The following is a 14,619-nucleotide window of genomic DNA, read 5'->3' on the forward strand; positions in this document are numbered from 1 at the left end:
TTAGTGATGGTCTGCTTGTAGCGATGGTGTTAAAAGGTTTACCAGAAACATTTAAACCTTTATCCGTTCACATTACGCAAAGTGAATCAGAAATCAAGTTTGCGGAATTTAAAACGAAACTCCGCAGCTATGAGGACACTGAGAAAATGCGCTTAATGGAACAAGAGGATAACATCATGAAGGCGAGAGTGCAACCCAGCGTGAGACCCGCAGCAGCTGCTAATGACCACAGGAGAGACATGTCAGACATAGTCTGTTTTAAGTGTGGCCAACGGGGACACAAGGCCAGAGCATGCCGCTACAGACAGTGGTGCGGTCACTGTAGGAGCAACACCCATCGAGAGTCGACTTGCAGGAGACGACAACGGAATGATGAAGCACGCATAGCCTCGGAGGAGGGCGACAACGCAGAGAGCGACGACACCTATGTCTTCCGGATGAGCGATGACTACGCGGCACCTCAACAGCCACAAGACATCAGGACCAAAGGCCTAATGGTGGATACTGGCGCAACATCACACATCCTGAATGATAAAACAGCGTTCAAGAAATTTAATGACGACTTCCAGCCGGGAACGCACTGTGTGGAATTAGCTGATGGCACCAGGTGTAAAGGAGTGGCTGAAGGCAGAGGAGATGCAGAGGTGTGCTTGATTGACAGCAGAGGGAGACAGTGTAAAACAACACTGAAAGACGCCCTATGCATTCCCTCATTTCCACAGAATATCTTCTCTGTGAGAGCGGCCACCACGAACGGAGCCACTATCATCTTTAAGAATGGAAGGAACGTCCTTCAACACAGAGACGGTACAAAGTTTCACATCCATGAGCACAACAGACTTTATTACCTTGAGACTGTAAGTGAGTACGATGATAAGTGTAATAATTGTTTTGATGTGCAGACATGGCATGAAATTTTGGGACATTGCAATCATAGTGACATTCTGAAGCTACAAAATGTGGTTGAAGGTATGAAAATCAAAGGGAAAACTGACAAAGAAAGTTTGAACTGTGAGGTGTGTATTCAGGGAAAATTTGTCCAGACTAGGAATAGAAACCCTGACAGGAGAGCTGAGAAACCTCTCGAGCTGGTACATACGGATCTAGCAGGGCCGATAGATCCAGAATCACGAGATGGACACAGATATGCATTATTGTTTACCGATGACTTTTCCGGTGCAGTATTTGTATATTTTCTCAAAAACAAAAGTGAAACAATGCAAGCAACTGAAATCTTTTTGGCCGATACAGCCCCACTCGGGAAGGTAAAGTGTATCAGGTCAGACAACGGCACAGAGTTCATGGCAAAGAGTTACCAGGTATTGTTAAACAAACATGGAATAAGACATGAAACTTCAGCCCCATATTCCCCTCACCAGAATGGTACAGCAGAACGTGGCTGGAGAACACTTTTTGATATGGGGAGGTGCATGCTTATTGAGAGTGCCATACCAAAGGAATTATGGACGTATGCAGTTCAAACAGCGGCTATCGTGAGAAACAGATGCTTTAACAACCGGACAGGGCAGACACCTTACTTTTTGCTGACTGGGCGGAAGCCCAATCTATCCAGAATGCGAAAGTTTGGGTGTGAGTGTTATGCTTACAAGCAAAACAAGGGTAAGCTGGATTCTAAGTGTACAAAAGGGATTTTTGTAGGCTACGACAAAAACAGTCCAGCATACAAGGTTTATTTCCCAGACAGCGCCAAAGTGCAAAAGTTTAGGCTGGTTAAGTTTGTAACCAAACACAATGAGGAAAAGCAAACACAAACTGATACGACATCTGAGGATGAAGACATACAGGTGAGGGAGAGACCAAACGTGAACAGGGAAAGCCCCAGTACCAGTTCACAGGAACCAGATACTGACAACCAACCAGAAGTGAACAGTCAGATGCCACTTAGTGATGAGACTGAAAACTCCAGAAGGTATCCTTCTAGAACAAGAAAGAAACCAGATTATCTAAATGAATATGAGTCAGGAGAAGACATTGATGATCAAGTGCTGACTAACATAGACTACTGTTACAGACTGATAAGTAACTCACCCGTGACATTCAGTGAAGCTGCAAGGTCACCCAACTCTAGAGAGTGGAAAGCAGCTATGGATGAAGAAATGCAATCCTTAAAAGAGAACAACACCTTTACCCTAACAATCTTACCTGAGGGAAAGAAAGCAGTGGGGGGTAGATGGGTATATGTGAAGAAAAACAGTGGTGATGGATCAGAAAAATATAAAGCACGGTACGTAGCTAAAGGTTACAACCAGTGTTTTGGGATAGACTATGATGAAACTTTTTCTCCGACTGCTAACCTGACAAGCATAAGAGTATTGATGCAGTGTGCAATACAAGAGAACCTGATTTTGCATCAGATGGATGTAAAAACCGCATACTTGCATGCACCAATAGATTTTGAAGTGTATGTTGAGCAGCCAGAAGGCTATGAAGTAAAAGGAAAAACAGATGAGAAACTGGTCTACAAGCTGGAAAAGTCACTTTATGGGCTTAAACAGTCAGGCCGAAACTGGAACAGGACATTACATGACTATTTGATAGAGAACGGTTTCATGCAGAGTCCTGTAGATCATTGTGTTTACACAAGGAAAACAGGAAAAGAAAAAGTGATCATGATCATATGGGTTGATGATATTATTATTGCAGCCAGTGATGAAAGGGTTTTGAAAACTGTGAAGGAAATGCTAACTGCAAGATTCAAAATGAAAGATATGGGGTAACTCAAACATTTTCTTGGTATTGATTTTGAGCAAACCCAAGATTGTGTAAAAATGTTACAAGAGAGATATGTAGAAAACATACTGGAAAGATTTCAAATGCAAGACTGTAAACCAAGATCAACTCCTTGTGAACAAAGGTTGAACTACAATGATGATGCTGAGAAAATGAACAATGTCAGAATGTACAGAGAGGCAGTAGGTAGCCTTATTTACTTGACCTCTTGCACACGACCAGATTTGAGTTTTGTTGTAAGTAAGCTGTCACAGCACTTCAAAGAACCAGCTGTGGAACATTGGACTACTGTGAAACATGTTCTAAGGTACCTGAAACAATCAAAAGACAAGACATTGTGCTACAGGAAAAGTGACAAAGATTTGAGAGTACAAGGTCACAGTGACTCAGACTGGGCTGCGGATGTGACTGACAGGAGGAGTACTACAGGTTACTGCGTAAGCCTGAATGAAGGAGGTACTTTGGTGTCATGGCGAACAAAGAAGCAGCCAACTGTTGCCTTGTCAACTTGTGAAGCAGAGTACATAGCTTTGGCAGCAACAACACAAGAATGTTTGTACTTGACACAACTGTTGCAAAGCATGTATGAGCATCAAAAGAGACCGCCAAAGATTTTTGAGGACAATCAAGGGACTATTGCATTGGCAAAGAATCCTGTTAACAGACAGAGGTGTAAGCATATCGATATCAAATATCATTTTGTGAGATCAACAGTTAATGCTGGAAATTTGATATTGGAGTATTGTCCGACAGGTCTGATGGTGGCCGATGTTATGACAAAGCCAGCAACAAAGGGGAAGTTATTGAAGTTTGAGAAATATATGTTTGGAGTGTAAACAAATAGTAAAGAAAAACTGTTTCTTTTGGAATGCATGTAAAGCTGACAACGTGAGTGCAAGTGGGGGTGTTGAGCTAGTTAATAGGTATGCCCTCGTTGTCATCTGTTGTGATTTTATTTTGAAAGGATGCTTCCTGTTATGCTGCAGAGTGCACGCGAGAGTTCAATAATAAAAACTAAGTGTTGTTCCGGTGAAAAGCCGATGCCCCACGTGTGATTATTCCTCCGTCTAGACAATATAAGTATCTTCAATATTCATGCAGATTCCGCTGGAAGACCCGTCTCTGCTAACAGCCTCGACATCAGCCAGCGCATATTGGGAATGGCATTGTCACCGATCGGTTTTCTATCGCCCATTTGCTGGGAGTAAGGGCGCCCTCCGTTTGCGAGGTGCGCCTGCTGCTTGCGGCACAGGGAGGAGAGGGCGGGGCGGCGAGGGGATTCTCTGGCTGGCTGGAGCAGCATCTAATAACCAGCTCGCAAAATAAAACAAAATAAAGACAAACTAACAAACACGAAAACACCAGACATTATGATACAGATTTATAATTTGCGCCGATGTTTTTTCGAAATTCTATACGTGAAAAGTGAGCGCGAGAGCCCTCGGCCTGCTTGCTGCTGAAGTCAAAGTAAAACTTTATTGTCATCTCCGCTACAGTCCAGAATATAGAGAGACGAGACGGCGAGGCTCCAGTTACAGCAGTGCAAGTAAACAAACAATATATATATATATAAGAAGAGTAAGAAAATAAATATACACTTTAGGACTCGGGGTAAAGGGATCAATAACAATTGAAAATTTATAATTTACAGTTTGATTATTTAAAGTCTCACACACAACCCGTCGAAAGGGGAGGAGAGCCCTGCTGCTTCCAAATAGAGCGCATTTCATTCATAATGATGTAAATCCAAGCCCATTATGTATTCATGATTTGAATCCTGGGTTGTGCGAAATCTCAGAAATAAACCCTAGACAAAGTGAACTAAGGTGTATGTTTATTAGGTTATGTTGTGGTGATCCCTGAGTTGGGGGATGGGTGTTCATACTGGAGTGCAAAATTAAAACCAATGGAAGATGGACAAGAAAAGTTCAAAGCCATCATGTCTTCAGTTTAGAAAAAAGAGAAAAGAAGAGGAGGAGAAACGAGCAAAAGATGCAGGTAAGCAGATGTGTGTTTGGATAATGGCAGGTCATCCTGAAACAATCAGAATCAGAATACTTTATTAATCCCTAAGGAAATTACGTGGGTTACAGTTGCTCCAAGAAGAAATGGTAAAAAAATAGTAACAGACTAAACTCCAAACAATACATTATGTTACATATTTTAATATTATTTAGTCATTGTCAATTGTTGATTTGTTCTGTTCTCATTGTATGATGAATTATGATGGCTGTTTGGTAGCTGTTTGCATTCTATGCATACTCTCTCTCTCTTCATATGTGTGTGTGTTTCTCTGGTGAAATTCAGTATGGTTCCGACAACAGTTTTATGTTAATGTACAATCCATAATATGTTTTGTGTGTGTGTGTGTGTGTGTGTGTGTGTGTGTGTGTGTGTGTGTGTGTGTGTGTGTTGGGTGGGGGGGGGGGGGGGGGGGGGGGGCGAGGGAGTGTGCGCCCAGGGCGCCAAACAGGCTAGGACCGCCACTGGATACAGGGGATGTTATCCCCCAACCCCCTTGCTTTTCTTGGCACTGAGGTGAAAGTAAAATATGTGAAAATGAAAACCTACCTCTGTGGTGTCCGGCTCCACTGCTGGAAAAAGAGTCAATAGTAGAGGAGAAGCGACAGAGGTCCTCAGCGTAGCGCGCGGCGCTCAGACATCTAACTGTTTACATAGTTTTAATAAAGACCCATCAGTAATGTTCCTTCAGAAAAACAGTCACAATTTAGAAGTCCGTCTACAGTTCATAGGAAGTTACCGGCGGTCTGCAGCCACGTACTCCAGTCCGACTGACTGCGCGCAACAGAGACAGCGATGTGTGCCGCGGTGAGCAGCACACTGAGTGTCTCAAGCCACGAGGTCCATTTATATGTTAAACCCGGTTTATATAAGCAAACGTGGCAAATAGTTCCAACAGATCCTCACGACCTTCCGATGAAAAGGCAGACAGCAAATGGATTTTATATAAAGTGTAAATACATTTTAACGCTGCAAGTTAGTGGCAAAGATAAGATCAAATTAGTTTATTGCCTTTCATTGGAGACTTAAACTTCAGTGGTATCGCTGCGGCGTAATGAAAGAATGAATGCAGACTTTTGAATAAATAACAAATGAATAACACTAAAAATAATAATGATATAGTCCACTACAATACATTTCCCAAGTCCGCAAAAAGCCATGTAATAAAACCCCCAAATAAATGTTTTTTGTTGTTTTTTTGTTTTTGTTTTTTTGACAGGGCCAAAAAGTGTAAGCTACACTACACTACACGCTAGAAAAGTGCTCCTCTGCAAGAAGAGGGTGTACTTCAGACATGGGGCGGCATAAGAGTGGGGGAAGGTGCACTGGTGGACTACATCTTACAACGGGCTGCTTAATCAGAAGGCGGTGGTTAGATGGAGGAAGTTTAAGACGGACGATTGTCGCACATAACTCACATCCCACTATAAACCTCTTCCTTTGCCACCTCTCTTTGCTGGGTCCCTAGTCTCCCGGTATTCTCTTCATCGCGCTGACTATCCACCAGGTTTCCTTCACTTCTTTCCTTTGTCTAGAGCCAAACACCAAACAGCTGACCTTGAATCTTGCAGCAAGAGCTGTCCCGCTGACATAGTACTGATTCCTAATCCTGTTACTGATGATGATGATGATAACCCGGATGAAAGCCACAAGCTGAAACACATCTGTCAAGCAATTAAGTTGTTCTTGTACACCACAGGTGTTGTTAGAGCTGCTTCACACTCTTGCGGTTACTTCCCACTCAATTCTTCATCTTTAAGTTTCAGTGTATATATGGATATAGTCTTCTTTTTATTGTTCTATTTTTTTTTTGTTTGAATATTAAATATTCTGCCCTTCACCATTTTTCTGTGAGATTAAAAGAAAAAAAGTGTATTTGTCACATGCTGTAAATTTACTGTTTAAATCGTTGTTACACCTGAGACCAAAGAATACAACAGTAGCAGTGCTGCTTCCTCGCCTCCTCTGCTGGCATTTCTGGTGGGAGCTACTAAGATGAAAAAGTAATTTTCAGAAAAGTTGATGAGATAGTAGCTGTAGGAGCCATAATTGAATGTATTGAATTTTGATGATCACTGGGTTTTTTATTTGTTTGGTTGTTATGGGAGTCACGTGGGTGATAGCGGTGACATAAATGGGCGTTGTCAGTCTGTCATTCGCTGGTTTTGATTTTGACAGAGAGGAGGGCTGGGTAGCCGTAGTTTTTGTTGACCGCTGCACAACATGTTTCGCTTCGTTATATTAGAGCCTGTGACGTTGTAAGAGTCTGAATCAGGAGCCGATGACATTACTCTGTAAACTCTCAAAGCACTTTAATAAACAAGCAAACAATTCCACCTCTCGCATTATTGCGTAAAGTTGACAGCGCGTCAGGCAAATAGGCAGGCTCCATCCCCGGCCTCTAGCGACTGTGGAAGTCACTACATCTTTAGTCAACAAAAAAACGGCATTCTGGAGAAGCAAGCCGCAAGCAGGATCAAAGAAATCAGATCAAGGAACCTGAAAGACGCCAAGTAAGTGCAGCGCATCTGAATGAGTGAGCCCAGCAGCACCGACACACCTGACGCAATTCTGAGGAGGAGCGCAGGTAAGAATACCTGTGCATGTCTGGTTGTGGAAAAGGAAGCCACATTGCATTAGCGCTGAGATGTTCAAGAGGAGACACTGAATGGAATGAATGTTGGTTAAATGTGCAACGTTTTTGGCTGCGCTCTTGGAATGATGTCTGCGCTGCGTCTTATTAATTATGCTGCTTGGATGACGTTCAAATGGACAATTAAAGTGCCGTTACGTTGAAAGGATTTTATGGTCAAAGTCTATTGTGGCTTCCAGTGGATATGTTTTAATGGATGATCACTGAAGATTAAAACAAATAAATAAAAAAATCGAACAAACAAACGGGAAAATCATGAGTCAAACAGGTGGTGATGATTGTTCCTCTAATGATTTGGGGGGGAAAGAGAGAAAGAAAAATGACTGGAAAGGCATTGTTGAATAAAATCGAAAAATTACAAAATGAATGCAAAATATATGTCAATAAAATGAAAGGACTAATACAAAAAATGAAAGCGCTCATGCAACACAATGAAAATCTTTCTCAAATTAAGCAGTATTTGGTGGATTTAAAGCCACTGTGTGAAAAGGCTTCAAGTTCACATGTTGAGGTGTTGTCTTTGGTGCCAGAGGAAGAAGTAATAAAACAAGAGGAATGGTTTTCAAGCATCATGAAATACACCAATGTGTTTTTAAATGAAATTCAAAACTGGATAAATCAAAGAGAACAAAACCCTGCTGTTCGTCCAAGGCAAATCAATTTATTGGAAAACAATGTTGCATCAAATACTGAGACAGAAGTGGAGGATGATATCAAGCCAAGTGATAGTGTTTCAAATGTTGAAAGCGACAAAACTTCTTCATCAAGATCTTCAACTTCACCTGTTCGTATGAAAGCTGAGGCAGAGTTGGCAGCTTTAATGTTAAAGTAGAAATTATTGGATGAGAAACATGTACTGGAAGAAGAGGAGGAATGTCTTCGTAAAAGAAAGGAAAGGCTAAAATTGGACACTGAAATTGCTGAAAAAATGGCTACAATAAATGTCCTTAAAGCTCAAAGTATAACAAGCAAAAAAGGATCTTTAAAAGTTTCAGATGGAATGAATTCATACATTTCCCATGAAAGATCTAAACAAACCCTTAATGTTGATGCATTGGAATTTATATCTCACATTTCTGCAAAACAAAATTCATTGACTAATGCTGAAACTCAAAACCGGAGAAAAGATAAAACCCAGGAATGTGTCATGCAACAAGCCGTGCTGACTGAATCTTCTCAAAATAAGCATCCTCGACAATATTCAGTTATTCCTTCAAACCCATCTGATGCAAATGGACAAAATGACTGTCATACAAATGGTATGGTGGAACTGGAACCACAAAATGATGTTATTGGAATAATGACTAAACAAAATGAAATAACAACACTCTTAATCCAACAACAAAGCCTCTTTTCTTTACCAAAGAGAGAAATACCTCATTTTGATGGAGATCCACTTCAATATTATTCATTTATTAAAGCATTTGAGAATGCAGTTGAGTGCAATACGAAAAATAACAGCGATCGTTTATATTTTTTGGAACAGTACACAAGAGGCCATGCAAAGGAATTGGTGAGAAGCTGTCAACAAATGAACTCAGATCGTGGTTATCGCAAGGCAAAATCACTGTTAAAGGAGCACTATGGCGATGAACAGAAGGTCGCAGCTGCATATCTGGACAAGGCACTTTCATGGCCATCAATTAAAACAGAGGAAGTAAAAGCTCTTCAGAACTACAGTTTGTTCCTCAGGGGATGCTGTAATGCAATGGAGGAGGTGCAGCATCTGAGTGATTTGGACATGCCTTCTAATATGGTGAACATTATTAAAAAATTGCCGTATAAATTTAGGGACAAATGGAGAAGCCATGTTTGTGACCTGCAAGAAAGGCATAAAAGAAGAGCCACATTTATGGATATTGCAGACTTTTTGGAGACGCAAATAAGAATATTAACTGATCCTGTATTCGGTAATATTCAAGATTCTCCGCTTTCTTTACCAACAAAAGGAATGAGTAAAGCCAAGTATCAAGGCAGACCTGGAAATAAAGGAACAAGCTTTGCCACCACTATGCAAGTTGTGGAGAGTACACCTAAGCCTGCGGAAATGGAAATGAAAAATAATCAGGTTGGAAGGAACGTCTGTATTTGTTGTGGAGGAAGACACATGTTGGACGTCTGTGCACAGTTGGGAAAAATGGCTCATGAGAAGAAGATAACCTTCTTAAAGGAAAATGGCATCTGTTTTGGCTGCTTGTGTATAGGACACATCAGTAAAGATTGCCGTAAGAGGATTTCCTGTTCCAAATGCAGCCGGAAACATCCCACCATCCTGCACAAAGAAAGTTCACCTTCTGAAAAGACCGACAGGAACATGCAGCCGCATGTGAGCACACTGGTGTCGAGTGGTCTTACAGGGGCTGGAGACCAGGACTGTAAACTGCCCATTGTGCCTGTCCAAGTAAAGTCAAAGAAAGGAAGCAACATTATTACAACATATGCTTTTTTGGACCAAGGGAGCACAGCAGTTTTCTGCACTGAGAGTCTGATGCGCAGACTTCACCTTGAGGGAAGGAAAGGAAACATCCTCCTCAGAACCATGGGCCAGGAAAGAATTGTGAGCAGCAACACTTTATCAGGACTGGAGGTTGCCGCTCTTTGTGGTGACGAATTTCTGGAACTGCCAAAAGTGTACACACAGGAATCCATGCCTGTACATAAAGGAAATATTACAACACCAGGAGATATTGAAGGATGGGCACATTTAAAACGCATAACCTTGCCTCAAATAAATGCAGGAATCGAACTTCTGATTGGAACAAACATTCCCAAAGCCTTGGAACCTCTGGAAGTGGTGTGTAGTGTTGATGGAGGACCGTATGCCGTAAGGACAAGGCTTGGCTGGACCATCAATGGACCACTTTCAGGAAACTGTGAAGCTACAGGTGATCAGAAGCATCCACAAGTTACAGTCAACAGAATTTCTGTTGTCACGCTGGAGGAGCTTTGGCAGCAACAGTTCAAGAATGACTTTCCTGAGAGCAAAGTTGATGAGCAGGTTGGATTGTCAAGAGAGGATCAGAGATTTCTGGAAATAGTGACTAACTCTGCCAAATATGTGGGTGGTCATATCCAGATAGCATTACCTTTTCGGAATGCCAGTATCAGTATGCCAAACAATAAGAAAGTTGTTCAACAACGTCTGCGCTTTCTAAAAAAGAGATTTGAGAGAGACACAGTGTTTCATACTGAGTACAAAGTCTTCATGAATGAGCTTCTGGCTAAAGGTTATGCTGAAAAGGTCCCGGAAGAGGAGATCAATCGCAATGATGGCAAGCTGTGGTATATACCACACCATGGTGTTTACCATCCGACCAAGAAGAAACTCAGAGTTGTGTTTGACTGTGGAGTGAGTTATCATGGAACATCTTTAAACTCCCAACTCTTACAAGGACCTGGTCTTACAAGCTCTTTAATAGGAGTGATCACAAGATTCAGGAAGGAGCCAGTTGGAATTATGGGAGATATTGAATCCATGTTCCATCAAGTCATCGTCCCAGCTGAAGATAAAGATCTATTGAGATTTCTCTGGTGGTCTAAAGGTGATCTGGAACAACCAACATCTGAATACAGGATGAATGTACATCTCTTCGGGGCAACTTCGTCACCAAGTTGTGCCAACTTTGCACTCAGAAAGTGTGCGGATGACTTTGGACATCTCTACAGTGAGGAAGCTGTGAAGAAGCTGTTGCACTGTTTTTATGTGGACGATTGTCTTGTGTCCGTTGAAACTGATGAGGAAGCAGTGTTAATGTACCACGAGTTGGTTTCTTTGTGTGCCAAAGGAGGATTTCTGCTCAAAAAGTGGATCACCAACAAGCCTGGAGTGCTGGAATCCATTCCTGAAAGTCACAGAGCCACAGGAATGAAAGAGTTGAACATGGAATTGGATTCCTCAATGATCGAGCGAGTTTTGGGCGTGGAGTGGTGCATAAAATCAGACTCTTTTAAGTTCAAGATTGTGCTCAAGGACAGACCGCTCACCAGAAGAGGAATCCTTTCAATTGTCAGTTCTATCTATGATCCTCTTGGAATGCTAAGTCCTGTGGTCTTAACTGCTAAGAAAATCCTAAGAGATCTATGCCAGGAAGGAATCGGCTGGGACGATAATGTACCAGAGCTGTTTTCCAAAAGATGGTTAACATGGCTCCAGCAGCTCCAGCTATTGAGCAAGTTTGAAGTGAGTCGTTGTCTGAAACCTGATGGATTTGGAGAAATCACGAGTGCTCAGTTGCACCATTTCTGTGATGCCAGTGAGGATGGGTATGGAACAGTGACCTACCTGCTGATTGAAAACATCTGTTCAGAACGACACTGTGCGTTTGTTATGGGAAAGGCTCGTTTTGCTCCTCTTAAATCCTTTACCATCCCGAGAATGGAGCTCATTGCAGCAACCATGGCCAGTCGATTGGATGTACTCTGGAGGAAAGAGCTGCAGATGGAACTTCTGGATTCTGTGTTTTGGACAGACAGTGCTTCTGTTCTTAAATACATCAGGAGTGAGACTTCAAGATTCAAGGTTTTTGTGGCCAACAGAGTTTCACAAATCTTAAGAGTTTCATCTTCCTCGCAATGGAGATATGTGGACACTGCCAGTAATCCAGCAGATATGGCCTCAAGAGGAGTGAAAGTCGATGTTTTTATGAAGAATACAAAATGGTTGTCTGGGCCTCAGTATCTTCTACAATCTAGAAGTGAATGGCCTATCTACCCAGATGACATCAGTCTGCTTGCATCTGATGATCCTGAGGTAAAAACAGTTGCCACAGTGAGTGTTGAGCAAGCTGGAGAAAATTCTGTTACTCGCTTGTTTAAACATTTTTCCACCTGGACACGTCTTAAGAAGTCAGTGGCATGGCTGTTAAAATTTAAGGACTTGCTTCTGTCCTTTGTGAAGAAAAGGAGAGAATTGTGTTCAAGCTTACCACAGTCAGAGGTCACCAAAGAGCAACAGAAATCATTTGTGGAAGAAAAGCTGAGGAACTTTAAGAGGACATCTGTGATTAAGAATCTCACAGTGGAAGATCTGGACAAAGCTGAGGTTGTCATTATCAAGTTCTGTCAGAGGAGGAGATTTTCCTTGGAGCTTGTGAGTCTGGAGAAGGGACAACCCATTATAAAATCAAGTCCTCTAAGAAGACTCTGCCCACAGCTGCAAGATGGAATTCTCGGAGTGGGTGGGAGACTCAGTAGATCATCGATGCCGGTTGAGGTGAAACATCCCATAATACTAGCAAAGGATCAACACATTTCCGAGCTCTTGCTTAGACACATACATCAGGAAGTTGGACATGGTGGTCGTAACCACATGCTGTCTAAGCTAAGAGAAAAGCACTGGTTGATTGGAGCTAGTACAGCAATAAGAAAAGTGTTATCTAAATGTGTCATCTGTCGACGTCTTAATGCTCCACCAGTGACTCAACAGATGGCGGATTTGCCCAATGAAAGAATCATTCCAGATGAACCTCCATTCACGCGGGTGGGAGTGGATTACTTCGGACCCTTCAGTGTAAAAAGTAGGAGGAGCGTGGTGAAGAGATACGGTGTTATGTTCACCTGCCTTGCTATCCGTGCTGTTCACATTGAGGTTGCTCCATCACTGGATACTGACTCTTTCATTAATGCGTTCAGACGTTTCAATGCAAGAAGAGGTCAGGTTCGAGAACTGCATTCTGACAACGGAACCAATTTTGTAGGTGCTGAACGTGAACTTAGAACTGCCATTGAACATTGGAACCAGGTAAAAATCAATGACGTCTTTCTGCAAAAGGGAGTTAAATGGTCCTTTAATCCACCTGGAGGTTCACATCACGGAGGAACCTGGGAGCGACTGATAAGACTGGTTCGCAAAGTACTTAATTCCATAATGAAAGTACAAAACCTGGATGAAGAAGGTCTTCATACAGTACTTTGTGACGTTGAAGCCATCATTAACAGCCGCCCAATTACCAAAGCCTCAATGGATCCTAACGACCTGGAAGCTTTAACCCCTAATCATCTTCTTCTGTTAAAGACCTCACCGATATTACCACCAGGAGTATTCCATTCCACTGATATGTACACACACACAGAAGATGGAAACAAGTCCAATACATGTCTGACTTGTTTTGGAAAAGATGGGTGAAGGAATACCTACTACAGCAACAGGAACGTCAGCGATGGATTGGAGTAAAAAGGAACCTCATCGTGGGAGATCTGGTTCTCATCATGGACAGTTCAGCACCTCGAAACTCTTGGCCAATGGGACGTGTGATAAAGACTTTTCCTGACCGAAGAGGATTCGTTTGTAAAGTTCAGATTAAAACTCAGACTAGTTGCCTGGATCGACCTATTACCAAACTGTGTCTACTGCTGGAGGCAGATCACAGTTAAAGACTTCTGGGTCCAATTATCAGACTTTGATTGTATTTGGACATAAAATGTCTCTTTTTTTTTTCTTTAAAGATAGACTTTAAGATTACCTATAGGATTCCTGCGGGTAATATTGAAATACAGTAAATGCTTGACTTTTCTCTGCATGTTTTATGTCTCCTACTTGGTTAATTATGGGTAATTATTAGAAGGGATCCTAATAATTAGGGGCTGGTGTGTAGGAGCCATAATTGAATGTATTGAATTTTGATGATCACTGGGTTTTTTATCATTCACTGGTTTTGATTTTGACAGAGAGGAGGGCTGGGTAGCCGTAGTTTTTGTTGACCGCTGCACAACATGTTTCGCTTCGTTATATTAGAGCCTGTGACGTTGTAAGAGTCTGAATCAGGAGCCGATGACATTACTCTGTAAACTCTCAAAGCACTTTAATAAACAAGCGAACAATTCCACCTCTCGCATTATTGCGTAAAGTTGACAGCGCGTCAGGCAAATAGGCAGGCTTCATCCCCGGCCTCTAGCGACTGTGGAAGTCGCTACAGTAGCGAGTAAATAAAGAGCAGTGCTTCTACATTAAGCCTGTGGACTGAGGAAGATGAATTTGTGGAGCATAATAATTATATTAAGACACAGAATTGGAGAAAATAGTTATTCTTACCAAGGTCATCTAGTCATCATTTACCTGAGTTGAATTTTCTTTAGTAGCTAAAGCTGGAGTTCTATCAAATTTTACTTTGTGTAGTGTGTGAATGTGTGTGTGAATGGGTGAATGACTGAATGTAGTGTAAAGCACTTTGGGGTCCTTGGGGACTAGTTAAGCG

General features: G+C 42.0%; 2 protein-coding genes across 2 annotated transcripts in view; one reads left to right on the plus strand and one right to left on the minus strand.

Annotated features, from left to right (window-relative positions):
• Nucleotides 1-14,619, minus strand: part of npffr1l2 (neuropeptide FF receptor 1 like 2) — a 107,534-nt gene that overhangs the window by 74,529 nt on the left and 18,386 nt on the right. The window lies entirely within an intron of this gene.
• LOC309719662 (uncharacterized protein) overlaps nucleotides 8,323-14,619 on the plus strand; it is a 206,192-nt gene continuing 199,895 nt past the window's right edge. The window contains exon 1 of the mRNA XM_082555952.1: nucleotides 8,323-14,330. Coding sequence (XP_082412078.1) covers nucleotides 8,355-13,550 — 5,196 coding nt within the window. The 5' untranslated portion in view covers nucleotides 8,323-8,354 and the 3' untranslated portion in view covers nucleotides 13,551-14,330. The remainder of the gene's footprint in view (nucleotides 14,331-14,619) is intronic.

Source organism: Aulonocara stuartgranti (genome assembly GCF_965226115.1).
Source record: "Aulonocara stuartgranti genome assembly, chromosome: 12".
Classification (NCBI taxonomy): domain Eukaryota; kingdom Metazoa; phylum Chordata; class Actinopteri; order Cichliformes; family Cichlidae; genus Aulonocara; species Aulonocara stuartgranti.